The sequence below is a fragment of the Sinocyclocheilus rhinocerous genome, unplaced genomic scaffold (assembly GCF_001515625.1).
Source record: "Sinocyclocheilus rhinocerous isolate Xijiao unplaced genomic scaffold, SAMN03320098_v1.1 scaffold792, whole genome shotgun sequence".
NCBI classification, from domain to species: domain Eukaryota; kingdom Metazoa; phylum Chordata; class Actinopteri; order Cypriniformes; family Cyprinidae; genus Sinocyclocheilus; species Sinocyclocheilus rhinocerous.
This window is the reverse complement of record NW_015626872.1, coordinates 2740622-2767757: the sequence shown is the minus strand read 5'-3', so window position 1 is coordinate 2767757 and position 27136 is coordinate 2740622. Positions and strand designations below refer to the sequence as shown.

The 27136-nt window shown below is 38.1% G+C and overlaps 3 protein-coding genes across 5 annotated transcripts in view; 2 read left to right on the top strand and 1 right to left on the bottom strand.

Annotated features, from left to right (window-relative positions):
• LOC107720150 (myc-associated zinc finger protein-like) overlaps positions 1-2855 on the top strand; it is a 10599-nt gene extending 7744 nt beyond the window's left edge. For both annotated transcript variants that reach the window (XM_016527786.1, XM_016527795.1), the window contains exons 7-8: positions 1158-1495; positions 1588-2855. In XM_016527786.1, coding sequence (XP_016383272.1) covers positions 1158-1480 — 323 coding nt within the window. In that variant the 3' untranslated portion in view covers positions 1481-1495; positions 1588-2855. The remainder of the gene's footprint in view (positions 1-1157; positions 1496-1587) is intronic.
• Positions 2856-11775: 8920 nt separating this feature from the next.
• Positions 11776-15514, bottom strand: LOC107720502 (PAXIP1-associated glutamate-rich protein 1). 2 transcript variants are annotated; one of them, XM_016528239.1, is made up of 5 exons: positions 15347-15514; positions 13815-13937; positions 13364-13628; positions 12526-12611; positions 11776-12458 (listed from the first exon to the last, which is right to left on the bottom strand). In XM_016528239.1, the coding sequence occupies exons 2-5, from the start codon at positions 13927-13929 to the stop codon at positions 12229-12231; spliced, it is 696 nt and encodes a 231-aa protein (XP_016383725.1). In that variant the 5' UTR covers positions 13930-13937; positions 15347-15514; the 3' UTR covers positions 11776-12228. The 2 variants fall into 2 exon arrangements, with proteins under 2 accessions (XP_016383725.1, XP_016383718.1); XM_016528232.1 differs by lacking the exon at positions 15347-15514 and adding an exon at positions 14809-15000 and having other exon boundaries at positions 11778-12458.
• Positions 15515-16369: 855 nt separating this feature from the next.
• LOC107720320 (vacuolar protein-sorting-associated protein 25-like) lies at positions 16370-19820 on the top strand. The gene is made up of 6 exons (XM_016528002.1): positions 16370-16374; positions 17766-17911; positions 18011-18064; positions 18152-18240; positions 18828-18903; positions 19130-19820. Exons 1-6 carry the CDS (start codon positions 16370-16372, stop codon positions 19240-19242), a joined length of 483 nt encoding a protein of 160 aa, XP_016383488.1. The 3' UTR covers positions 19243-19820.
• Positions 19821-27136: the final 7316 nt, after the last annotated feature.

Sequence of the window (27136 nt, the reverse complement as noted above, 5' to 3'; positions counted from 1 at the left end):
GTGTAGGAGAGATTGCTTGGAGGAGGTGTGAGGGGATTGGGTCTAGAGGGCATGTTGTAGGATGGCTGGAGAGGAGAAGTTTAGACACTTTTGCCTCAGTGAGGGGACAGAAGGAGAAGATGGGAGTTTTAGCCATGGGTGTGGTTGGTTTGAAGTCCTGTGTGTGTGGGGCTGAGAATTGACTACTGATTGTTCTAGTTTGGTCTGTGAAGAATGTGGCTAAATCATCAGCGCCCTCTAGCGGTTTGGCTGTGTGGCTGCAGAAAGACGCACGGATGCAGTCACACGACAGCAAAGCCCATGCTGTGCGTTCGGAAGTTGTGTATTTGTGAAGCTTTGTTTTCATCCATATCCTTTGTTAGAACTGAGATTAATCACAGTACAAATGCGTGCTGAACTGAGGGTGGCGAACGGTACGGGTCGATCTTTTACCGAAAACCGCTACACCTCAAATATATGTATAATCCACAGAAACTCCATATATGCGTCACAGAAATAATAGAACTCATGACGCTCCAGGAAATCCCTAATACAGACAAAGGCATCTAGCTACTGCTGTAACTGAATAAAAAGAATATAGAGATGTTTTGGATGAAGCATGAAGACAATAAACACTTCACAAGAGGAAGTTATTTCAAACACTCGACTGATGCTGTGGAATAAAAACATCTTCTGATTTGTTGGACAACAGGTTTAGAAACGCTTCTCGTTACAAGTCATTACAAGGGAAGGTGTTTGACGTGTGTTACTTTTTCAAATGCTCGTTATAAGTGGGCACATACAAACAGAGCCGATTCGGCGAGAAATAAAACAGAAATAATTTAAACGCAAAACTGAACCAAAAAAAAATGCAATTCACAAGTGTGTATTGAACCATGGATGCTGTATTGAACAGTTCAATATTATATTGAGAATTGTGGCATCCCTACCGTCTGTCTATCTCTCTCTCTCTCTCTGTCTTTATCTGTCTGTATCTATTTGTCTGTCGTTGTGGTCTCATGTTCAATCTGCTGTGATGTAGTATTTCAACAATCCTCTTTAACTGCATTAACAAAAGCTAATGTAAATGACATACACAGTCATCTTGTCTGCTGTAATTATCATTAACGACTCATTCTGCGGTGATGTCAGTGATCAGCCAATGAACCGCTCTGCAGGTTTCACCACGCTGACGTACCTGCGGGTTCACGCGCAGAAGCACCATGGGCAGGAGTGGAAGGAGAGCGGCTCGGGCCCCGGGGCCGTGCTCGTCTGCCAGCTGTGCGGCGTTCACTGCAAGACCCTCACGCAGCTGCAGGGCCACATGGGGACCCACAACCCCCCCGGCAGCGAGCCGGGCCCCGGCGGCCCCAGCAGCAGCAGCGAGAGCAGCACCGTCACGCTCTGCAGCATGGTGTCGGCCCCCGCGGTGTTCGTGAGCGGGAACACGGTGCTGGACCTGCTGGTGACCGACTGCTCCAGCATCATGCCGCAGAGCTAGCGACTGTACTCACACATGCATGACTAGGGCTGTCGCGATAACCGCAATATCGCAATACCGCGCTATTGACGAGCATCATGCCGCAGAGCTAGCGACTGTACTCACACATGCATGACCCAAACAGACAGTATACTCCCTAGTACACTATTATACTCCCTAGTACACTAAACACGCCAAGGACAAACTGAAGACAGGCGTTCTGAGTGGAATCCTTCAGTTTTATCACATGCACACCAGTGCTGGGCAGTTACTAGTTGCAGTAATAATATTACTTTTTATTATTATTATTAATTGTTAGTTACGTTTTATGGAGAAGATATGCAACTTCTGTGGAGCGTGAAAGAAAAGTGATGTAACTAGTAGTGTAACAATTACTGTTGCCAGAAAATATTAAGAATATTACTTTTGAAAGGAGTAACTATTAATGAGTAATATATTAATTTTTGTGAGTGACGAGCCCAACACTGACGCACACACACGCATATATGATGAGAAGTACTGTAGCACGATGCGCTTCGAAAAAACACCTCTCAGTGATGCACATAACGCCGCTTTACCTTGACCTCAGAGAGTTCATCTGTGCAGTTTCTGGCGGTTCGGTCTTCTGACGCTGAAGGATCAGGGCATAACGCTGCAGAAGAAACTTAGAGGGCAGTGTTTTCCCAAAAACAAATCATTCACTCCTCTTCATTCAGACTGCTGTCACAAATGGAGCTTTCTTCCTTTTTGGAGTTTGACTTTCTTAGGTTTCTCGTTCATTTTCGTTGCATGAAACAGAGCAGATCCGACATTCTGCTAAATTGTCCTACAGTACAAAGAAAATCTTGTGGGTGGGTTAATGCCGGGTGAGCTATTGCTTTAATGCTTTTAGGACAAAATAGCTGGATCCACTGTTTCTCCTCTTCTGCTCTGTTTCATGGCTGCGGGACTCTGATGATACTGTGATTGTGTGTTGCTACTGTATTTCCTCTGCCTGTAATATCACAGTCCTCTGGCGTTAAGATCCATTCATAAGTCATCATAGCTCTGGTGACGAAAGACAAAGAGCTGAAGGCTGAAGACGACAGGTTGCATTAGATGAAAGAGAGAAGTTAAGAGCTGAACGGAGAGATGATTTATTAACATTAGTTCTTCTGCAAAAGGAACTACAGATACACACACAGTATGTGACTCATTCTGCTCATATTTCATCATAAAACTAAGAAAGAGACAGACAGCTTCTGTCTTTAGGTCCATGAAGACTTCTGTCATTGTGACATTGTTTTGTTACATTTACGCACCTCGATTCTCATCACCCTTGCTCAAACAATAGATTTCTCAGTTCTAAAATGTGAAAAAATTATGTATTATTTAAATATATATACACTACTGTTCAAAGGTTTGGGGTTAGTAAGATTTTTCACAGTAAAAATTTTCCAGGATTCACAGATGAATAGAAAGTTCAAAAGAACAGCATTTAGTTGAAATATAAATCTTTTGTAACATTATAAATGCCTTTACCGTCACTTTTGTGTGACTGTGTTGTTTCTGAATAAAATTATTAATTTCCTGCAAAAAAGAAAAGAAAATCATCTTACTGACCCTAAACTTCTGAACAGTATACAGTGCTTTTGCACTGCCTTTAACCCTTTAACTGTCACCCCCCATTTTTTAAAGTAAGCATGCAGGTGCCCTAACCAAACTTAAATTGTTGTAATGAACACTTTGGAATACAGACCTAAGGTTGGTCTCTTTTTAAAGAAGAAAATCAGTAGATTATCGCAAAATAATTTTGCCAAAAGATTTAAGTATCAAAAAGTTATGGAAGTTTAAATTTACTGTAAAGAAAATGCATTTTTATTTTATTTTATATATAATGAATATTTTAAATAACAGGTTTTACTCTAAAATTGGTATAAAATTAAAGCCTTATGTCTAAATAAGTTATGTTCCAAATTTGAAGTTGATATGAAAAAAAAATGGAGGTTCCTGTGAGATTGTATTTAGGGCGTTATACCACAAACAGCCACCGGGTGCCATCCAAACTATCGAATTTTTAAAATGTATTTTTTCGGTCGCAAATGTCTAGATTTCTCTGTCAATATTACTTCTATCTCAAAATAACCACCAAATATGGAATCCTGAGACTCAGACCTTTCCAATAATATGTTTTATGTCAAGATTATAAAAAGGTTTGGTTCTAAAAGAGCGTAATGCATTTTGTAATATAACACTTGACTCCGCCCACTAAGGGGGAGGAGACCGCCAAAACATTTTAAAGTACCATTTCTATGGTAACGCAATGTCCAAAGATTTCAAAATGGTGAATCACAGGATGAATCTTGGGCTTCTAAGCTTTCATATGATTTATGATGATTACTAAAGGATTTGATAGAGAAAAAGGACAACAACAAAAAGAGCGCCAAGTGTCCCACAGGTGGGCCGGTGACAGTTAAGGGGTTAATTTATGCTGATTGAAATGGTAGGTTCAGTCGTGTCTGTACGGTACTCTTGAGTTTGAGTCTGTTTAACTACGCTCATAATGACCCGCTTATGGAAATCCAAATCAGAGGAGCACACTGAAGACTCGATCTCAGGCCTAACAGCACACAGTACTTGACATGAGGCTTTTCTGAGCAGAGGAAAGCAAGAGCTGCTGTTACGGCTTCCACTAAGACTCTTGTGTTTAGTTTATGCTGTTGTGAGTGTGTGAACGGTGTGTTTAAAGAAGGGCTGGATCACAAGCACATCTCACTCTTCCAGCTGCAGGGTTAAAGCTGAAGGAGTTTAGTCCTGGACTGATTGCTTCGGGCGGTTTAGTGTTGGTACTCGTGAGCTTCATGTTAATATGAGATTTGTTCTTTCTGTGTAGAAACCTAGTTGTTATAAGCTTCGGATCCTAGTTAGGTTCTTTCTTTTAATTTAGCATTAAGCTGAAATAATAATACCTCCATCTCTGTACAGCTCTGGCAATGCCTTACTGTATCTACCGCATTTAATTCATCAAACACTACAACTATTTTAAATTATAGTCCATGAACCAGTAAAATAATAACGGGATGTATTTATATTTATATTTTTATATTTCTTAGCAGTATGCATGTCTATAAACAGCAAAACAAAATGTTGATGCTTACCATGATCATAGATATTATGTTATTATTTTGTAGATGATGTAGATCATGTTATCATTTTGTAATTTTGACTATTAAAAGGAAACGGCGTAATCGTGGCGTGTGTGTTTGATCTGAGATGATAATCATCACTCATCCTCCTGAAGATGAATCCATCAGTAATGTGATCATATCTGTACGGATCTCTGTATTTGTGCTATGATTCATCCGAGCCATAAATTACAGTCAGTGTTACACATAACCGTGTGCTGTTAGACTAGCCCGGACCACTGCTGGAGTTGGGCTCCAATCTTACTCTTATGTTGAATATTAAGCATTAAAAATGATTGTTTACGGTATGCATACTGAATTGCAGTTGGTTACATGTGTTTGCATACTAAACTGTGATTGGCCTTAGTTTGCCTGCATTTTCTGATTGCCTTTTCATTGGTATCCATGTTGAATTTACTGTAATTTCTGTGTTTTAGTTTTTCTAAAAGCATCATAGGAAAAATCCTTTAAATTCATTTGGTATTTAAGTGTAGAATTTGTATTTTATTATTAATGTCTTTGCAACACATCAAGCATTATTTTTTATTTTTTTTTAAAGTCTATTTGGATAGTATTTGAGAATTTTAATTCAGAAGCCATCATTTATTTTTATTATATGCATTTAGATTTATAGCAAAGTTTTTGAAAAATACATTTGGCAAATTTTATTTTTGATGTTCGAAGTCTAAAATAAAGTAATTTGGCATTTGTGTAAATAATTTTTAAAAAAAATTTTTTTTCTTTAATAGCACATTTCTGTCCCCAATACGTGTGTGTTTGATCTGAGATGATAATCATCACTCATCCTCCTGAAGATGAATCCATCAGTAATGTGATCATATCTGTACGGATCTCTGTATTTGTGCTATGATTCATCCGAGCCATAAATTACAGTCAGTGTTACACATAACCGTGTGCTGTTAGACTAGCCCGGACCACTGCTGGAGTTGGGCTCCAATCTTACTCTTATGTTGAATATTAAGCATTAAAAATGATTGTTTACGGTATGCATACTGAATTGCAGTTGGTTACATGTGTTTGCATACTAAACTGTGATTGGCCTTAGTTTCCCTGCATTTTCTGATTGCCTTTTCATTGGTATCCATGTTGAATTTACTGTAATTTCTGTGTTTTAGTTTTTCTAAAAGCATCATAGGAAAAATCCTTTAAATTCATTTGGTATTTAAGTGTAGAATTTGTATTTTATTATTAATGTCTTTGCAACACATCAAGCATTATTTTTTATTTTTTTTTAAAGTCTATTTGGATAGTATTTGAGAATTTTAATTCAGAAGCCATCATTTATTTTTATTATATGCATTTAGATTTATAGCAAAGTTTTTGAAAAATACATTTGGCAAATTTTATTTTTGATGTTCGAAGTCTAAAATAAAGTAATTTGGCATTTGTGTAAATAATTTAAAAAAAAAATTTTTTTCTTTAATAGCACATTTCTGTCCCCAATACTGGCATCAGATATCATTACCAGCCAACATTTTATAGAGATTTCTCCATCAAGGTATGCATTTGAACAAAATGTTTCATTTCATAGCAACAGTGGCAGTGTAATCTGGGAGCGGCTCTGCTCATGGCCCCTCAGCTCTACTGGTTCTCCCTGATCTGCAGAGGGGCCCTGCGCCTGTTCACCGGCGGCTCCCGCAGACCCACGGCTCCGCTCAAGCCCGATGCCGGAGGACAGGCCAACGGAGGGGGGGTCGGGACACGCCCACAATCTCACACTGAGGGGAGGGGCTAATGCTAATGAGACTGAGCAAAGGAGAAAGGGGATTGGATGAATGCAATGATGACGCGGCAGAGCAGAAGGAAGTACACAGAGTGATTAAAAGCCCTGTAACGCATTACAGCACAGCATTATGCTCAGTTACAGGGCTGTTGTACTGTATATAAGACATGCTTCAGTAGATCAAGGGAAGCAAATTTGCCAGAAGAATCTGTGCAAGTGTGTCACATCACAACTGAGGCAATAAGTGCAAATTTTACACGAAAACATTTCTGAACGAAGACGAGCACTTTTTGTTTGAGGCACTTTGAAGGAGTCTCAGAATGTCACTGTAACTCAGTGTAGTGTTGCAGATGCATCGTTCATAGAAAAGTCCTCTATTATATTTAGCACGGGTCTATAATGAGCTTTACAGTCTCCCTGGAGGTCAGCTGAGAGCTTTAAAGGGACAGTTCACCCAGAACGAAGATGTAGCCACCCTCATGTCGTTTAGATGCTGTTTTATTTACTTTATTTGTGAAACACAAATTTGAAATGTTAGGCAGAATGTCTGAGCTGCTCTTTTCCACAATATGAAAGTGGATGGTGATTTGTTTGTTTCTTGAGCAGCAAATCAGCATATTATACTGATTTCTGAGTTTTTACTGTATTTTTGATCAAATAAATGCATCCTTGGTGAGCAGAAGAGACCTCATTCAAAAACATTAAAAAATCTTAATGACCTGTAAATGGTAGTGTAAGTATATTAAAATCTAGGCCGGTATGATAAGCCAACAATTATTTCAATCTTACAGCAGATAACTGATAAGTGGCCCATTTTATATTTCTATACTGTTTTGTCTAAATAAATTAAAATGAAACACTAAAGACTAAAATCAACCTTTTTAATGATAAAAGTGAATTTAGGCATCACAAGATTATAATGTACAGTATGAAAATTAATCTTAATTTTGAGATTTGCTAAAATTACAACAGTTACCACATACCACTCCTTACACAAGACCAGTGTTATTTTAGTATCATTGAGATGCTATTATAATTTTTAATAATATTTGTATTTGTTTTTATTTTCGTATTTTCCATTTAAATTTTAAATTTTAAAGTTTAGAAATGTTTTTTTAATTTTTTTTATGAAATATGTAACAATTTTTATTTCTTTATTTCAGGAATCAAAAAATATATATTTTTCATGGTTTTAGTTTTAGTAAAGTATAATAACCCTACACAAGGCTGCAATATAGCGCATAAATCACTCTCCGTTTGGATGGAAAACAGAAGCTTGCACATTTTACCTAATGTCTACTTTCCACAGAAGAAAGAGTGGCTAAGGTGGCTTTAAACGCAGTTTTACCACAAAAAAATGTTTAACATTTGTAGTTAGCTTTACAGTATCTCTAATATAACGAGTCCTGAAACCCTGCGTATGGTTAAAGAGACACGATCTGCCTTATCCCTGTGGAAACCGCTATTCTTCCTCTTTTACTCTTAGTCTCGGTCAGAGGCGAGTTTCCTCCGTTTAAGCACATGTGATACTTTATAAAGTCAATGTGAAATTTATTTGCACTTTATTCATTTCGTTGTCGCTGAAGCCATTGTGTTCGTCATAACACAGTTCCTAAGCGTTATTTATTGTGTTTGTGGGAAGATATTTAATTCTGTTTAGCCTGTCAGTCTCAGGTTTTTGTTAATGGCTCGCTCAAACGATCTGAGCTCTGTCTAGCCAGAAATCAAGGATTCATTTGCAGATGAATTAATTCTATGTTTTGTTTCATAACAAGTGCTTGCAGGTTCGACCGCGCCACGAATCAAACAGGAGTGAATAACGTGCAAAGGCCTGTTTTTGAAGCTTACTTAATCCTAAAATGACTGTATGCCGATATGAAATCTATATAAGGAAAAAACAGGTGCAAACTGTGCATTGCGCTGAATTGGGTTTATGACTTTGCATGTGTTTGTCCCTCGTGAAGCCTCTATAATGTGCTCCGATAAGGATGAGTTTCCTCCGTTTAAGCACATGTGATACTTTATAAAGTCAATGTGAAATTTATTTGCACTTTATTCATTTCGTTGTCGCTGAAGCCATTGTGTTCGTCATAACACAGTTCCTAAGCGTTATTTATTGTGTTTGTGGGAAGATATTTAATTCTGTTTAGCCTGTCAGTCTCAGGTTTTTGTTAATGGCTCGCTCAAACGATCTGAGCTCTGTCTAGCCAGAAATCAAGGATTCATTTGCAGATGAATTAATTCTATGTTTTGTTTCATAACAAGTGCTTGCAGGTTCGACCGCGCCACGAATCAAACAGGAGTGAATAACGGTGCAAAGGCCTGTTTTTGAAGCTTACTTAATCCTAAAATGACTGTATGCCGATCTGAAATCTATATAAGGAAAAAACAGGTGCAAACTGTGCATTGCGCTGAATTGGGTTTATGACTTTGCATGTGTTTGTCCCTCGTGAAGCCTCTATAATGTGCTCCGATAAGGATTGTTGAAACTCATTCAGATTTAGAGCAATTTGCTAATGAATCATTCAGAAGCTGTTTGCTCACAAATCAGATCACAATGGCTCATGAACACGTCTGTATGGAAGCTTGTTAGAATAAAAATATCAAAAGGTCATTGCAACTTTTTTCCTCACTATTGCACGTTTACATCTCACAATGTTTTTGAGTTTGCACCAATTCTCACTTTTTGTTTACATCTCACAATTCTCACTTTTTTCCCTTAAATCTGGAAATTCTCAGAAAATTCTTGTTCTCCCTTTTTTCTGGGAAATTTAATTTCCCAGTTCTGCCTTTTTTAATCAGGAAATGGGAGTTTACATCTGAATTCATTCTGATAAAAATCTTTTTCCTGTAATTTGGAGTTTACATCTCACAATTCTGACATTTTTCCTCTGAATTTTTAGTTTAAACCTTACAATTAAGGAGAATAAAAGTTGTGAAACGTAAACTTCAAATTCAAAGATATAAACTTGCATTACTGAGAAAATAGAATCACCAGTAACTAAAGCACTTTCGTCGGACTTTCGTTTCATTTCACACTTGTAGTTCTGTTCTCTTGGTTCATTTGATCCGGACCAAAAAAGAAAACGATATATTTGGTCCTGGTCCGCTTCACACTGGCATTTTAGAGGCGTAGTGATACGTTCACAACCTGATCGGTCGGGTTGAATGACGTTATGAAGCTACGAGAATACTTTTTGTGCACAAAGAAAACAAAAATAACGGCTTTATTCAACAATTAAAATGACTGTATGCCGATCTGAAATCTATATAAGGAAAAAACAGGTGCAAACTGTGCATTGCGCTGAATTGGGTTTATGACTTTGCATGTGTTTGTCCCTCGTGAAGCCTCTATAATGTGCTCCGATAAGGATTGTTGAAACTCATTCAGATTTAGAGCAATTTGCTAATGAATCATTCAGAAGCTGTTTGCTCACAAATCAGATCACAATGGCTCATGAACACGTCTGTATGGAAGCTTGTTAGAATAAAAATATCAAAAGGTCATTGCAACTTTTTTCCTCACTATTGCACGTTTACATCTCACAATGTTTTTGAGTTTGCACCAATTCTCACTTTTTGTTTACATCTCACAATTCTCACTTTTTTCCCTTAAATCTGGAAATTCTCAGAAAATTCTTGTTCTCCCTTTTTTCTGGGAAATTTAATTTCCCAGTTCTGCCTTTTTTAATCAGGAAATGGGAGTTTACATCTGAATTCATTCTGATAAAAATCTTTTTCCTGTAATTTGGAGTTTACATCTCACAATTCTGACATTTTTCCTCTGAATTTTTAGTTTAAACCTTACAATTAAGGAGAATAAAAGTTGTGAAACGTAAACTTCAAATTCAAAGATATAAACTTGCATTACTGAGAAAATAGAATCACCAGTAACTAAAGCACTTTCGTCGGACTTTCGTTTCATTTCACACTTGTAGTTCGGTTCTCTTGGTTCATTTGATCCGGACCAAAAAAGAAAACGATATATTTGGTCCTGGTCCGCTTCACACTGGCATTTTAGAGGCGTAGTGATACGTTCACAACCTGATCGGTCGGGTTGAATGACGTTATGAAGCTACGAGAATACTTTTTGTGCACAAAGAAAACAAAAATAACGGCTTTATTCAACAATTATTCTCCTCCGCCATTATCGAGAGTATCACGATGCATGTGCATTGCTTTCCTCTGCTCGTAAACAAGGCGCAGCTCATGGAGAATTGTTGAATAAAGCCGTTATTTTTGTTTTCTTTGTGCACAAAAAGTATTCTCGTAGCTTCGTAACATTACGGTTGAGCCGCTGATGTCACACGGACTGTTTTACTGATGTATTTACTATGTTTCTGGACCTGGGAACATTACAGTTGTGTTGCTGTCTATGCAGGATCAGAGAGCTCTCGGAGTTCATCAGAAATATCTTCATTTGTGTCTGAAGATGAACGAAGGTCTTACGGGTTTGGAACGACATGAGGGCGAGTAATTAATGACAGAATTTACATTTTTGGCTGAACTATCCCTTTAACCCTAAAAAGGGCAGAACCATAAAGAGACATCAGAAAATTAATTTATTGCTATTTTTCACCTTATTGGGACTCAAATAATACAATTTCATTATTTTTTATTTTTTTTCAAAACTTGACTCTTATTTTTGATTTTAATGTTTGATTTTAATCTTTGGAGGAATAAATTCCCTGTAATCAGATGTTTATCAATGCTTGTTACAACATGAATGTAATTCCTGAACGCTCTGGAATACAGACCTACGGTTGGTCTCTTTTTAAAGAAGACACGTAGCAGATTATTGCTGAAGTGAAAGCATTTCTAAATTAAATAAAATGTAAAAAAGTTATAGAATTTTAAGTTTACAGTGAAGATAATGTAATACTCTATTTTTTATTTATATATAACATATATTATATAAAGTATGTTGCACTCTAAAATGGCTATAAAATCAAAGCCATATGTCTGACCAAGTTATGTTTCAAATTTGAAGTTGATATCACAAAAATTGTGGTTCCTGTGAGATTTTGTTTGGGCGCTATACCAAAAATCACCAACTCTTTTGAATTATTTGATGCAGTTTTCAGTCACAAATCTATCATTTTCTGTCACAATATCACTTCTATTACAAAACAGTCACCAAATATGGAACCTTGACTGGCAGACCTTTCCAACGATACGTGTTTTGTCAAGATTACAAAAAGAACTACAAAAATGTGTTTTTCTAAAACACAAGCCACAAAATCTCAGTCTATATATATATATATATATATATATATATATATGTTTTTATATCTTGATTTATACCCATAAAAGGGCAATGTATCCCCTGAGATACAAACATTTAGAGACAGATTACAAAAAATGTAAGCATTTAATTCATAAAATTTCAATGTAAACCTAATAAGCTAATGCTGAACAACAGCTTTTTAAACAGGTAAGTCCCCTCCAACATGCGTAAATATGAACTAGATCAACGTTTTTCCCACGACAGGCGGCCGTGCAGGTTTAAATGCTTTCTATGAGCCAAACACAGAATGTAGAAACTAACTCACCTCATCTAAATACAGTATTCACAACCTTTCAACATGAAACCAAGAAATGAGACCTACACTTTCCCTACTTCTCAAATGTTTGTGTCCCCAGGATACATCGCCCCTTTTAGGGTTCAATTGGTTTTATTATAATCACATGAAACTTTTCCTACAATTCTTAAGAGCTTAGTATCATTTATAAAACAGCAGGAAGCAGCAGCTAGGCAATACACTTATTTATTCACATAGAAAAACACCTGAATAAGAAAGACCGCATCAGTATATCAGTGTCTGATGTGAAATGAACAGTGATGATTTGGGGTGTGCTGGTCAGTATCTCCTCTGCCGGGGACTGAAGACGGTGCTGGGGTCTCTGTCTCGCTCGCGCTGGCTCTCGGGTGATGAGGGCTTCTCCACGCCGGCGGGCCGCTCTTTACCGCTCTTGAACAGATCTCGACCCGTGCGCAGAATCTGCTCCTCCATCCTCCTGTGCCGCTTCATGTCCGACAGCACCTTGTCCAGCCGGGCCTCGCGCCTGACCGCAGAGCGGGCCGAGGATCCTGCAGAACACAGCTCAGCATCACTCACCAGACCTGCACACATCTGCGGAGAACAGCCGTGTTATACCTGGAGTCCTGCGGCGGCTCAGAAAAGAGTTCTTGGGAGTCATCGTCTGTTCCTCATCGAAATCAAATTCAGTTGGAGTGAGAGCCCTGCAGAGCGTAGCAATAATCAATACATATTTACATCACATTATCATTTAATGTAACAATGTACAATATATGCACACAAACGGGGTTTATATACGTAATTATAGTTACAATTTTAAGTCTCTTCTGTTCACCACGGCTGCATTTATGTGATCACAAATACAGTTAAAAACTGTGAAATATTATTATAATGTAAAACAGCTGTTTTCTCTGTGAATCTCTGTTAGACTGTAATGTATTTCTGTGATGTGCAGCTGTATTTTCAGCATCATTACTCCAGTCTTCAGTGTCACATGATCTTCAGAAATCAGTATAATATGCTGCTTTGCTGCTTTTAGAATTATTTAAAGTTAATAGCTGCTCAATTATTAATAATGGTTCATTATATCACTACTTAAACAGATGTACCGCTTGATATTTTTGTGATCTATTTTTTGCAGGATTCTTTGATGATTAGAAAGCTTTTAGTTTTTTACATATAAATCTTCTGTAACATTATCAATGTCTTTACTGTCACTTTTGATCAATGTAATGTGTCCCTGCTGAATAAAAGTACTAATTTCCTTTAGAAAACTCTTTTGAATGTTAGGGTTTCCACAAAATATTACGTGGCAAAAACCATTCTAATAATATTTCACTGTTTTGACTGTATTTTTGATCAAATAAATGCAGCCTCTGTGAGCAGAAGAGACTTTGAGAAACATGAAGAATGCTGAATTATGCTAGATATATATATCAGCGTATATCTGCCTGACTTGCGCTGGTCCTCCTCCTGCGGCTCCTGCGAGGCGTCTCCGTCTCTCTCAGGCGAGGGCGTGCGTGCAGGGGTCGGAGGTCGGCGTGGAAGCGGCTCCCACTTCAGCTCCAGCGGTTCTCCTTTAGCCAGGATCTGGTAGAGCCGCTTGATCTCGTGGGGCGGAGGCATCCAGCTCCTGGGCTCCTCCATCTCCTCGTCACTGTATGGGATCTCCCAGTCTCCGCTCATCTCTCCATCCTCCTCCACGCAGCCTTCCTCTCCTTCTGCATCGGACACATTCAGAGTGGAGAGTAACTAGTTACATGTAACGGAATCACGTCATTTAATTACTAAATAAATGGGTTGCACTTTATTTTAAGGTGTCCTTGTTACAGTATAATTATACCTTAAAGTACTGAGTAATATTAATTAACTACATGTTCTGTCACAGACAGGTGTGGAGTGCGTACTTGTGTCGTCCTCTGCTGTAGCATCTTCATGCATCTCCTCGCTTCTTTCTGGCTCCTTTTCTTCCAGTTTTCCCACAGTTTTCTCCTCCTCACTGACTCCCATCGCCTCCTGCATCGCCTCTCCTGCGGGGAACAGAGCTCAAACTACTGACTTCTACATACACTACATGGACAAAAGTATTGGCACCCCCTTCTAATGAGCAGGTTTGACTACTTTAGTAATTTCCATGAGTACCGATCTTAATATTTGAGTATATAATGCTATTCTAGGGAATTGTGTGCTTCTAATTTTATAGAAACTGTTTGGACAGAACTCTTTTCTATTCTAACACGACAATGTTTCTGTGTACAAGACAAGGTTCAGAAAGAAATGATTGATTGAGTCAGTGTGGAAGAACTTTAAATGCAGATCTTGAGCCAAAAACTCATCACCAAACACCAGTGACATGTATATATGGACAAAAGTATTGGGACACCCCCTTCTTTAGAACAGAAAAAGGCACTTCCAAAACTGTGGCAACATAATTCATGTATTTAAAAATTGTATTTCCATCTCTGTTGCAACAGTATTGGAAGTGTCTAAAATGAATGCACCCATGTGTACAAGACATCAGTGTTTGGTGATGAGTTTTTGGCTCAAGATCTGCATTTAAAGTTCTTCCACACTTACTCAATCAATCATTTCTTTCTGAACCTTGTCTTATACACAGAAACATTGTCGTGTTAGAATAGAAAACAAAACTCCTGTCCAAACTGTTGCTGTAAAATTAGAAGCACACAATTCCCTAGAATATCATTATATGCTTAAATATTAAGATCGGTACTCATGGAAATTACTAAAGTAGTCAAACCTGTTCATTAGAAGGGTGCCAATACTTTTGTCCATGTAGTGTACATCAGTTCCAGAACAGTTGCGGTTCGCTGAGCATCATTCAGAAACATTCAATATGATTATTAATATTGCACAGAAATGAAGGGGAGGAGGCAAACTTACAGCTGTTTTCCCACTACTCTTATAAACAGCTGCGCGGAATAATAAGAAGCATCAGTGTGCGATTATTATTTCAGTGAATAATACTGTATTCGTTATTACGCTCATTGAGCGCTGTTGTTTATCTCGGCGCTCTGACGTCACTCGTCTCAGGACCCGGATGAGCGGATCCGCCCACAGCGCCACCGCGCGCTCGAATGGAAGACACACAACCAGTGTTTTCCCGCGGAATACTTTAAAGGGGTCATGAACTGCCTTTGTTTTATTTTATTTTATTTTGTACTGTTCTCTGAGGTCCACTTATAATGTTATCAATATTTTTACATCAGTAATAGGCTATTTTCTGTCCTGTTTTTGAATTGTAGACTCGGAAGTAAACGCCCCCTGCTGTGATTGGCTAATAGTTGTGTGTGTTTGACAGCTACATCCTTCACAGATGGACGCTGCTGAGATTTAGCTCAAAAATGCATAAATACTCATATCAAACCATCTGTTTAACAGTCAAAGCAATAGTGATCACATAATGAAAACAGTTACTCACCCTTGTGTTGGGACAGATCCAATATAGCCTCAGTATCGTCTTTTAGTTTCAATCTTTTGTTTTTGTTTTCAACGAATTGTGTTTTGTTTGTAAACGAATCCTCAGTAAAATGAAGTGAACGAAAGACAGAGTTCTTACTAACGCGATCTGGATGTTCATTAAAAATAAAGTTAATTCACTCTTTCCTAACATTGGGATCAGAAGGAAAGAAATGCAAACACTGTTTTTCCACAGCTTGGCACTGAACAGCGGGGCGGGGCTAAACAGGCAGCGATGTAGAATCAGTGGGTGGGGCTAAACGTGCAGTGATGTAGAATCAGTGGGCGGGGCTAAACTTGCAGTGATGTAGAAGCAGTGGGCGGGGCTACTTTGGAAATGTAACAGGTTACAGATTACAAGTTACTGTAACTATCTCAATTACTTTATTGAAGTAATGTAACTGATTACATTTGATTACTTGTCTAAATGTCTAATGTTTTCAACTGTTAATCATTTTCAAACAGAATTACTCAACACTGATTACTGTCAGAATCCTTCATCACTTGAATTAAGATTATAATAATTAAATTTAATTTGAAAGCACAGCCACCACAAAATCAGACTTACTTTGAGATCATTCTGAGGTTAAATACTGATTTAAAATCATAACAAGAAATAGTTTAATAGCTGTGATACTGGTTTTGAAATCAAATCTTTGCACAGCTAAGACAGAAAACACTGGCATCGAACAATGCCTCGGAAAAAACAGTTCATCTTTAAAAATAAAGCAAACACATAAGCACAAATAGGAAATAAAACAGTTAGTGAATAAGCATGTGTCCTAAACTGCTGAAACACTGCTGTCTCGTATTTTAAAGCAGTCACTGCAATTTATGAAAGAAATCAATCAAATCTCTATGTGTGTGAAAATATTCAGATGTAACCCGTTTGTAATTGTTAACATTTTCATAAGTAACTGTAATCGAATGACACATTTTTTCTCAGTAACTGTAACTGATTACACTAACGTTATTTTGTAACTAAATGACGTAATTCTGTTACATGTAACTAGCTCCTCCCCACTCTGTCTCTGTCTCTGTCTCTGGACTGTGACTCTGTCTCTGTCTCTGTCTCTGTCTCTGACTCTGTCTCTGTCTCTGTCTCTGTCTCTGTCTCTGACTCTGTCTCTGGACTGTGACTCTGTCTCTGTCTCTGACTCTGGACTGTGACTCTGACTCTGTCTCTGACTCTGTCTCTGTCTCTGACTCTGTCTCTGGACTGTGACTCTGTCTCTGGACTGTGACTCTGTCTCTGGACTGTGACTCTGTCTCTGGACTGTGACTCTGTCTCTGGACTGTGACTCTGTCTCTGGACTGTGACTCTGTCTCTGGACTGTGACTCTGTCTCTGGACTGTGACTCTGTCTCTGGACTGTGACTCTGTCTCTGGACTGTGACTCTGTCTCTGGACTGTGACTCTGTCTCTGGACTGTGACTCTGTCTCTGGACTGTGACTCTGTCTCTGGACTGTGACTCTGTCTCTGGACTGTGACTCTGTCTCTGGACTGTGACTCTGTCTCTGGACTGTGACTCTGTCTCTGGACTGTGACTCTGTCTCTGGACTGTGACTCTGTCTCTGGACTGTGACTCTGTCTCTGGACTGTGACTCTGTCTCTGGACTGTGACTCTGTCTCTGGACTGTGACTCTGTCTCTGGACTGTGACTCTGTCTCTGGACTGTGACTCTGTCTCTGGACTGTGACTCTGTCTCTGGACTGTGACTCTGTCTCTGGACTGTGACTCTGTCTCTGGACTGTGACTCTGTCTCTGGACTGTGACTCTGTCTCTGGACTGTGACTCTGTCTCTGGACTGTGACTCTGTCTCTGGACTGTGACTCTGTCTCTGGACTGTGACTCTGTCTCTGGACTGTGACTCTGTCTCTGGACTGTGACTCTGTCTCTGGACTGTGACTCTGTCTCTGGACTGTGACTCTGTCTCTGGACTGTGACTCTGTCTCTGGACTGTGACTCTGTCTCTGGACTGTGACTCTGTCTCTGGACTGTGACTCTGTCTCTGGACTGTGACTCTGTCTCTGGACTGTGACTCTGTCTCTGGACTGTGACTCTGTCTCTGGACTGTGACTCTGTCTCTGGACTGTGACTCTGTCTCTGGACTGTGACTCTGTCTCTGGACTGTGACTCTGTCTCTGGACTGTGACTCTGTCTCTGGACTGTGACTCTGTCTCTGGACTGTGACTCTGTCTCTGGACTGTGACTCTGTCTCTGGACTGTGACTCTGTCTCTGGACTGTGACTCTGTCTCTGTCTCTGGACTCTGACTCTGTCTCTGTCTCTGACTCTGTCTCTGTCTCTGTCTCTGGACTGTGATGGAGATGAGAGGAGAGGACCGCAGCAGTCTGATGTTTGTGTTCTGTTGTATTCAGACTGCAGCCCAATGTTGACACGAGGCAGAAGCAGCTGGCGGCCTGGTGTTCTCTCGTTCTGTCCTTCTGCAGACAGAGCAAGCTCTTCACGCTGGACGTGCTGGAGGCGCAGGAGAGCGCCGTGTTCAACAACAACAGAATACACAGTATCCTTAGTTTCATGCTCTCTGTGTGAGGACGGGACACGCTGTGGCTGAATCAATCATTTTGTCATGCATGTATTTCTCATAACTTGTGCTGCTCAGGAAAACTTTCTGTTGAAGCCATACAAGTAGTTTTTGAGGAACTGAGGAAAACAGGTGGGCTGACGCATGCATTGACAAGCAGAGACCGTTCCCAGTGTGAAGATGGATGTTAGAATTATTTTGATCTTTGCTTTGGCTCAGGAAACCTGGAATGGTTGGATAAGAATAAATCCCGATGTCTTATAATGTGGAGGAGGCCAGAGGAGTGGGGCAAACTCATTCATCAGTGGGTGAGAATATACAAAAGTCTCTTATGCTTACTAAAACTGCGTTTGTTTGATGAAAAAGATGAATATTATTACATTTCATAAATTTAAAATATTTTCTATTTTCTATGTGAATATCTGTTAAACTGTAATTTATTTCTGTGATGCGCAGCTGTATTTTCAGCATCATTACTCCAGTCTTCAGTGTCACATGATCTTCAGAAATCATTCTAATATGCTGATTTGCTGCTCGAGAAACATTTCTGATTATTAGCAATGTTGAAAACAGTTGTGCTGCACAATATTTTTGTTGAAACCGTGATAGGTTTTATTATTGTTTTAAATAGAAAGTTCAGAACAGCATTTATTTGAATCAGAAATCATCTGTTACATTGTAATTAACTTTACTGTGACTTTTGATCAATTTAATGCAGCCTCAGTGAACAAGTATTAATTTCTTTAAAAAAATAAATAAATAGAAAATCTTACTGGTGCCAAACATTTGAACATATTTACGTACAGACATACCATGAAAAATCATAACTGAAAATAGTGTTATGTTCAATGTGTTATTTTAAATACATTGTCTTTTCTAATATTGTTAAATGCAGGTTTCCAAAAATGGCATGGTCAACTCAGTGTTTACTCTTTATGAACTCTCTAATGGAGATGACACAGAAAAGGAAGGTATTAAATATTTCATGTTTCCATTGTACATTGCACTGTATCAGCAAAATGGTAATGTGTCTCTGCAGAACTATAACTTTACTGTGAAAGCAACAGTTCGATGAACTCCCCTTAGTACAAACCTGATGAAGAAACAAACTCATCCTGATCTGGGATGACCCGAGGGTGAGCACAGTACTCCTGTGTTGATCTCTGATGAAGTGTATAACAGGCCTGTATCTTTCAGAGTTTCATGGCCTGGAGGACTGGATGCTGCTGCGTTCACTGCAGGCGCTGCAGGCTGATGGGAAGGCAGAAATTATCTCTATGGATGATGGAAAAGGTGTCAAGTTCTTTTGAATCAGGCTTTCTGAAGTCAGACTTTGGGGAGTGTTGGGTTTCTATCAGCCCGGCATCGCCTCAGTTTTCTCCACTTGGGATCTTTTACTTGCACTCCGCTACGAAATCAAGTGGTTATTTGGCACACATGAGCCCGAACTAAATTAAAGGGTCGGTCTTGTTGGAACAAGTTTAAATCGGTGGTTTTACACCTGACATTTGAGCCGAATAAAGTCGTTCCTAACCATTAAGCGAACAAAGCGACCAAAACTAAGGAATATCAGTATCTTAATGCAGACCCAGACTAAATGTGTTTTTGTGTACATATGTTTTTGTTCCGCTCCTTTTATTGCTGTAAATCCCGAAGGACTCTCGTTCTACTTGAATATTAGTTCTGTGTAGAACCACAAAGCTAAAAACCGTCTTCTGATCTCAGACACGCTTCGTGTTCTCGAGTAAACTTCTGCGGAATTCATATCAACATTTTGCTGAAATCTGGCAGCATTCACTCCTTCCCCGGCTGTCACTGTTCTTCTCACCTTTTATACCGATGTAATACTGTACAAATAAACGAGGGAGACGTTTTCAGTTCTCTCAACACTCGCTTTGTGTTTGTTTTGACTGAAGAGCGCATGTGCTATATGTTTGATTTTCATATACAAGTCTCGTGCTCGCCAGCATCTGCTTTATGCTTCTAATGGAAGAGTTGACATACTGTAAGGCAAAGCATTTTGCTGAAATCTGGCAGCATTCACTCCTTCCCCGGCTGTCACTGTTCTTCTCACCTTTTATACCGATGTAATACTGTACAAATAAACGAGGGAGACGTTTTCAGTTCTCTCAACACTCGCTTTGTGTTTGTTTTGACTGAAGAGCGCATGTGCTATATGTTTGATTTTCATTAACAAGTCTCGTGCTCGCCAGCATCTGCTTTATGCTTCTAATGGAAGAGTTGACATACTGTAAGGCAAATATTATTATTATTATACTGTTGCTTATGGTTTGGGTTTTTCAACGTAGTCTCTCAGATGTCTACAGAAATGTTTAAATGACTAAGATCCAATACCCATGCATTTTAGAATGATGCTTTTGTGCACTCGATGCTGAGTCACTTTTGCTCTCTAGACTGTTCTGAGGGTTCTGTGGAGTAATCCTCTGTATTTCCATTTATGTGGATGTGTGTAGAGTTAGTCTGAAGGGGGCAGTACAGTCAAATCTTTCCTCGTCCTCCAGACTATCAGTGCTTTCCCATTAAACCTGGTCACCCGGGCGTATGCCAGGCTTTCTGCAATTTCAAAAACCTCAAAATCAATCTGCAGAAGCAGAAACTAAACACTGAATTGCAGTCTGTTTGTTTGAGTGACACACTGGTTCAGCCAATGGCCTGGGTTTAGGGGAGGGGCTACGGTTTTGACGGACAGGAGAACATTAATCAGTTTTCTGTTCAGTTTGGCTCATAAATTACTTGCTTCACATGCACTAGACCTGATATGCTATTATTCAGATGAGTTACATGATTATGATGAAGTGTATGAATGTGTTACGAGTCGATTAGTGATATAGTTTTATGTAATTGAAATGTATATATAGTTTTGCACATCAGTGCTGGTTAATAACTGATTACTTGTAATCTGAATTATGAAGATTGCAAAAATTAATAATTCATAATGTTAGTAAATTATGTCTGATGTCGGTTAATGGTCACATGTCATTTGGGTAAAAAAAAAATAATTTTTTTAATTAATTTATTTATTATACATAATAAATATACACAGCACACACATTATGTAAACAAAAACTTTTATTTTGGATGCGATTAATCATTTGACAGCACTAATATATTTATATGATATACACAAAGAATAGATAGATAGAAATTAGATGATTAGCTTTTCATGAAGTCATGATAAAAATGTAATATATTTTATTTCTTTATAATTTAATATATTGTATTTTCTGTGTAGGTTTTTCATATATAGTTTCTAGTTTTTTTATTTAGAAAATATTTTCTGATGTGAATATGGTACAAAAAAAAATCCTAATCAAAAGCAAACTAAAAGTAATCAGAATACAGTACCTAAAATGCGTAATCTAATAGATTCCATCACTAACAGCAGTTTTCATCATGCAGTATTTTGTAAGTAATCTTCCCAGCGCAGGTTTTATCTGTAGCTGAGCTGCTGAGTTCTCACAACTGATCCAGCCTTTTCCTTTCTCCTCATGTTTTGTCTTGATCTCTCTCTCCTTCTGTCTATTTTGGTCCTCGCTGATGTTCCTGAGATATTGGTGTGCTGGACTAGGTACAAGCTTCTTCAGTTCTGCCTTTGTTACGTAACCAGCTGGGCTCTGCAGGAGAGATGAAGGCAGCCACAGAATGACAAGCAGCTTCTGATTCATCGAGCGTCAAGATGCTGTTCGTCAAAAGCAAAGCTCACTCTGACAGACTCGAGCTGGAGAAGGAGTTTGATTAGCTGTGATAACACTGACAGACGTCTTAACTCTTAAACTCCCAGCTTTCTGTGTTCTCACTGTGTTCTACGGCAGGGGGCGCTATTACACATCTTCTGAAAGATTACTGAATCTCTGGATCAAAGCATGGCGAAGAAGAAACAAGCGATTATATAAAATAACAAATCATCAAACTTTAATCATTATATAAATCAAAATTGCCTAACATTACAGAATGAAATAGTGAGTGTTGATGGTCTATATTTTGATCATTATTCCAGACATAGTTAAAACTAGTCTCAAAAATGTTGTTTTATCAGCTTTTTGTTCAAAATGTTGCAATGTTTTTTTTGTTGAAAATTGCCCACATTCAAGTGTTGATAAAAATAAGAATGCATGAAGCTAGAATACAACTTTTTTTTTTTTTAATGCAGGCACTGGCGAGAAACGCTGGCAGGGAAAGAGTTAAAATGATTAATGAATATTTATATTATTAGCAGTTCACCAATATTTAATTCTAATAATAGCACTTAAAACATGAGAATATTATTTATAATTCATAACAAAATTATTTAACCAGAAATAAAAAATGTAAAACTTTAAAAATAAATCCTTTATAATCTTAAAATAATAATATACCTTTATTCTTACGTATTAAAGTTCAACACAACTTATTCTTTGCGCTGCAGACCTCAAATCTGTGGCTTGTTGTCCGGAAGTGTACATTTTAATCTCAATATTAACATTTAAGAAAGATTGTGTAATTAAGTTGAGAAAGAACACTGTGTGATGTTACTTTTTCAAGCAGCCAGACGTTTGTTTTGACTGGTGAGCAATAAAATGAGCTAAAAAACCTCCTCTAGACTTCCCCGAGAGGTACATGTGAGAATGCAATCATCATAAGTTCCATTGAGCGCTTTACATAACGCTCACCTCATTTGATTTAAGATTATTGAAATTGAGAACAACAATTTCTAGATCTAGCAGAAGAGGCCAGAGAAGACGCTGAGTGCGAGACAGAGGTGAGGTCTGTCATCTGGGGGCGTCTTTAATGAGAGAACTTACGCAAGTAACCCAGAGAAACACTCGGCCTGCTGCATGGAGTAATCTTTCATCTGGGAAATATATAAGTGAAGATGCAGAAATTAAGCTTTAGAATACAGAGTGGGAGAAAGCAGTGAGTTTGATAAGCGAGCTGAATGTTTTGTCGTCCATGTCGACGAGGCCTTGAAATGATGTAGAGCGTTATTGTAGCGCGCTCCTGATTGTTGTCCTTGTCTTGAATCATTGCTTTCAGATTACTGCCATAACCGTGTATTAATATGCCGTATTCCTGCTGTGATGTTTAGGGTTGCAGTGGAGATGTCTGTGGCTCATCTGTGTGATTCTCTGATCGCACATCCTCAACAGCAGCTCGCAGATCAGTCCAGGTCTTTGCTAGAACATTTTGTACAGTAGCAGCTGCTTTGTTTGTACCTTTATTGTGACAGAGAGGCTGTTTGGTGTCAGATTGATGGAGTCTGAAGTGTAGCAGAACATATAATGACTGTCAGTGCTTGTCTTTCCGTATAACTCCAAATTGAGAATTTCAGACCTTTGCATTAATGAAATTTTACATTTAAATTGAACATGCCAATTTTTGCAGCAAAACATAAGAAATTGCATTACCTATTCTGAGCAATTATGCTTATCGGATCTGTCAAAGCAATGATCAGCAATTTTTACATACAGTGTTTTAATCCTAGAGCATTTAACATATACTGTGTTAAAAGATCATTTTCATTTTAAAGGGGTGGTTGACTGTTTTTTTTTCTAGGCTTGATTGTGTTTATGGGGTGCAGTCTAACATGTTAATGCTTCATTTAAAAAAAAAAAAAACGCATTATTTTTCACATAATTTAGCTGTATTCTATACCGCTCTGTCTCTTCTCCTATAAACGCTCCGATGATTTCCTGCTTTTATGAAGCCCCTCCCTCAGAAATACGTGATGGGCTCTGATTGGTCAGCTGGCCCACTGTGTTGTGATTGGCTAAACCGCCAGTGCAGTCCAGAAATGCCACACTGAAACTTTTTCAAGACTCTTTCTCTGATTGCTTTGGAAAATTTGTTACTATTAGCAATGAATCATTATTCAAATGTAGCGTTAGAACCGTGAATCTATTTGCATATCAATAAAACGCGTTAGTATTTGAATGTGCATGTGGTTAATGAGAGCGCCCCCGGTCTAGGGCGAGAAGCGATGGTCTTCGGTTATCTGGTTCTGTGAGAATATCCACTCAATCTTACCCCTGGATTGTTTGATTCAGTCGGTTTAGTGGTAGCACATTAAGAAGCTTTGAAACTCTCTAACCTTTCCAAACATTCATTACTGTTCACAGCGGCAGCCGGCTGATCCTGGCCTCTCTCAGTCCTGCTGTGCTTTCAATATTAATTAAACTCAATATGGCACTGTCACTGATCCAACCAATGCATCGCAGCAGAATACTGTAGACCCTGCTGCACACACAGATATATTACTCTTAGTTTAGCCTCAAGCTTAGTCTTATCGCAGGTCAAATTCAATTCTTAGACTTGACTTTTGCTTACACCATGTCTGAACCACAACATGCCATTCGACAAAAGTTGTTTTTCAGTTTTTGTCCCTACCAGCCTTAGCAAGCGATAAGAAGAAGGGTGTTTTGTCGATCGTTTGGTTTGTGTTCTGGTTAGTGCACAACTTTGCACCGTGTAGCCCCGCCCACTGTAAAACCTCATTGGTCCAAAGCCAAATATGCAAATAGTTTCGAATCCTCTGACAAACTGTTTAGAAATCACATCTATCTATAGTTCTGTCTGCCTTACAGTCATTTTATCTGTCGTTCTGTCTGTCTGCTGTTCTGTCTGTTGTTTTATCCATCCATCCATCCCGTTCTATATTCTTCTATAGTTTGTGGTGCTTTTTTAGCTGCTCTCAATATGCTGATATTCAGTAACATAAAAAAATAGGGTACTATTGCAATTAAATATTTGATTATAGGAAGTAGAGTATATGCGTCAGTGTTTCCCCAAATGTACTAAAATGTGTGTGCTAGAACCACGTTTAATGTGTGAATACCTGCTTGCTCCATCCATCCATCCGTCCATCCATCCATCCATCCATCCGTCCATCCATCCATCCATCTGTCCATCCATCCATCCGTGCATTGTTGTTATTCCACCCATCCATCCATCTATCCGTCCATTGTTCTGTTGTTCTGTTTATCCTTCCATCCAGCTAAGCTTGAGATCTCTGTTTGAACTGCATGTTATATTCTGCACAACACCTTGTATAACCTTCAACCTTCAAATCTGTTTTGAAACTGTCGAAGTTTCAAACAACACATGGGTTATGCAAGCTTCAAAATAACCTTCCGTTGGTTTTGAACTGTCTAGCAAGGCTTTGTCAATCCGAAATCTTAACAAACTTTCTTTTTGAAGTTATGAAACTGAAGTAATAGTGCCTTTGTTATGGTTGTGGCAGAACATTAGCACAGGAGAGCTCTGCAGTGATCTGAGCAGACTGAGCTCAGCTGGCTGTGGCTTCAGCTCATACTGCACAAACGCATAGCTTGGGTTGACTGTGAGTTGTTTTGTTATGTGCCAAATAACACATTGCTTATCTGATAAATCATCGACTAGAGTTCAGTTAGAAATGAGCTACTGCATTTGCAGAACCCTAGCCTATAAAGAGCTTGTGTTTTGGTCATAAATACACCACTCGCCTTCTCCAAATGTATTTTTAAGAGAGACACAAGGGCTCTAATTGGGCTTGCGTTTAATACGCTTTATTTATGATGCATTACATGGCTGTGGCATCTAAAAGCGTGCTCCAGCGCTTCCACTGCTCTTCAGATCCACACACAGCATCATTTGGGTCTCATTAATTCTGTCTTTTTACTTTTTGTAACATCTAATGCAATTAACTGATTACATTATGAGTCTTTATGAACAGAAATGTATTCATAAAATTCACTAATGACTCATTTTCTTTTAAAATGAACCTGTTTAATTGCATTTCTGACGTGTGTTTGGGTATTTATTTATCGCTTTATTCAATACCTTTATTCAGCCGTTTTTTTCTCGGTCATGTGGTCACTTATGTCTACAAAAACAAACAAACAAACAAACAAACATAAACTCTTTAAGAAGTGCTGGTGTGAGCAGTATTTTAAGTGTAGACTTGTGTTTATTTTGTAAAGAACATGCCTTTTATCAAATGTTTTTTCTTCCAATGTAACATAAAGCAAACTAATTGCAGAGACAGTCCGATGGTGGTGCCTTTATTTCATTATTTTCAGTTTTCTCTGTGCCAAGGGTGACATTTGTGAAGTATACTTGCACAAGACTCCCGCTAATAAGCTTCTGTCACCGGTTGGTCTAACAGTTAGTCCTGCCTCAAACTCACACCATTTAGTTAAGACAATTTTGCTATTTTGGGCTGCTTGCGATGTTCAATTTCACTTTCTTTATTTTTTTGGACATGTAATGAAGTGTACAAATGATTTGGGCCACTGTTAATAGCACTGCACTGGTGTTCCTAAAAACATTCTAGTTAGGGTTTGTTTTAAACTCCAATCTAACTTCTTTTATAGATGAATATAGGCTATCTATATTGAAAATGTTATGTTTTTTTACAAATAGATTTATATTTGCAAAATTCAATGCATCAATTTGCTTAATTTCGGTTGTTCTTGCAACAAAAGAAAGCCAAAAATAAATAAATATATATGAATGAATAAAAAGGAAAGCGAACTTCAGAAGATGAGAAACTAAATTCATTTCTTTTTGTGAAATAAATGTTAAGTAAAAATAAAATATAAAAACGTAATGTTATTTTGCTTCAGCTATTTGCCAAGGCAACATTTCTCATTTTCATTTATCTTAAATTAAAATTAATCAAATTATTTAAATTACAATTATATAATTTATTTAAATTATTTTAAGTTAGCAACTTCAACTTAAACTAATGAAATGAATAAAAACTGTACAGACATACGTATATTTAAAAAAGAACAAAACTAAATACTAATATAAATGACAAGAACTCAAAATATTAAAACCTTACTAAAATTTAAAATATTAATGAAAACTATAATAATTCAAACAAATTGTTTTTACAGCCCTGCACTGATGTTCCTCAAAAATTCTGGTTTAAACTTCAATTTAAAACATACTCCATTCAAACCTCTTTTACAGAGAATATCCGCTATCTGTTTTGGGCTTTGTAAATGTTATGATTTTAAGACATTCATGTTTGCTCTCCATTGACAGATTATTAAGCATTCAGATGAGTGTTTGCCCTTCTACTTTGCATCTATTTGCATACTGAATTGTGACTGTTCTTGCATATATTTAACATTTATAGCTGTCTGTACACTACGTGGTGAAGAACACTCAGCGTTCAGAGCTCTTTTAGCTCTTTCTAAACGGTCTTAACCTCTGCGTGAG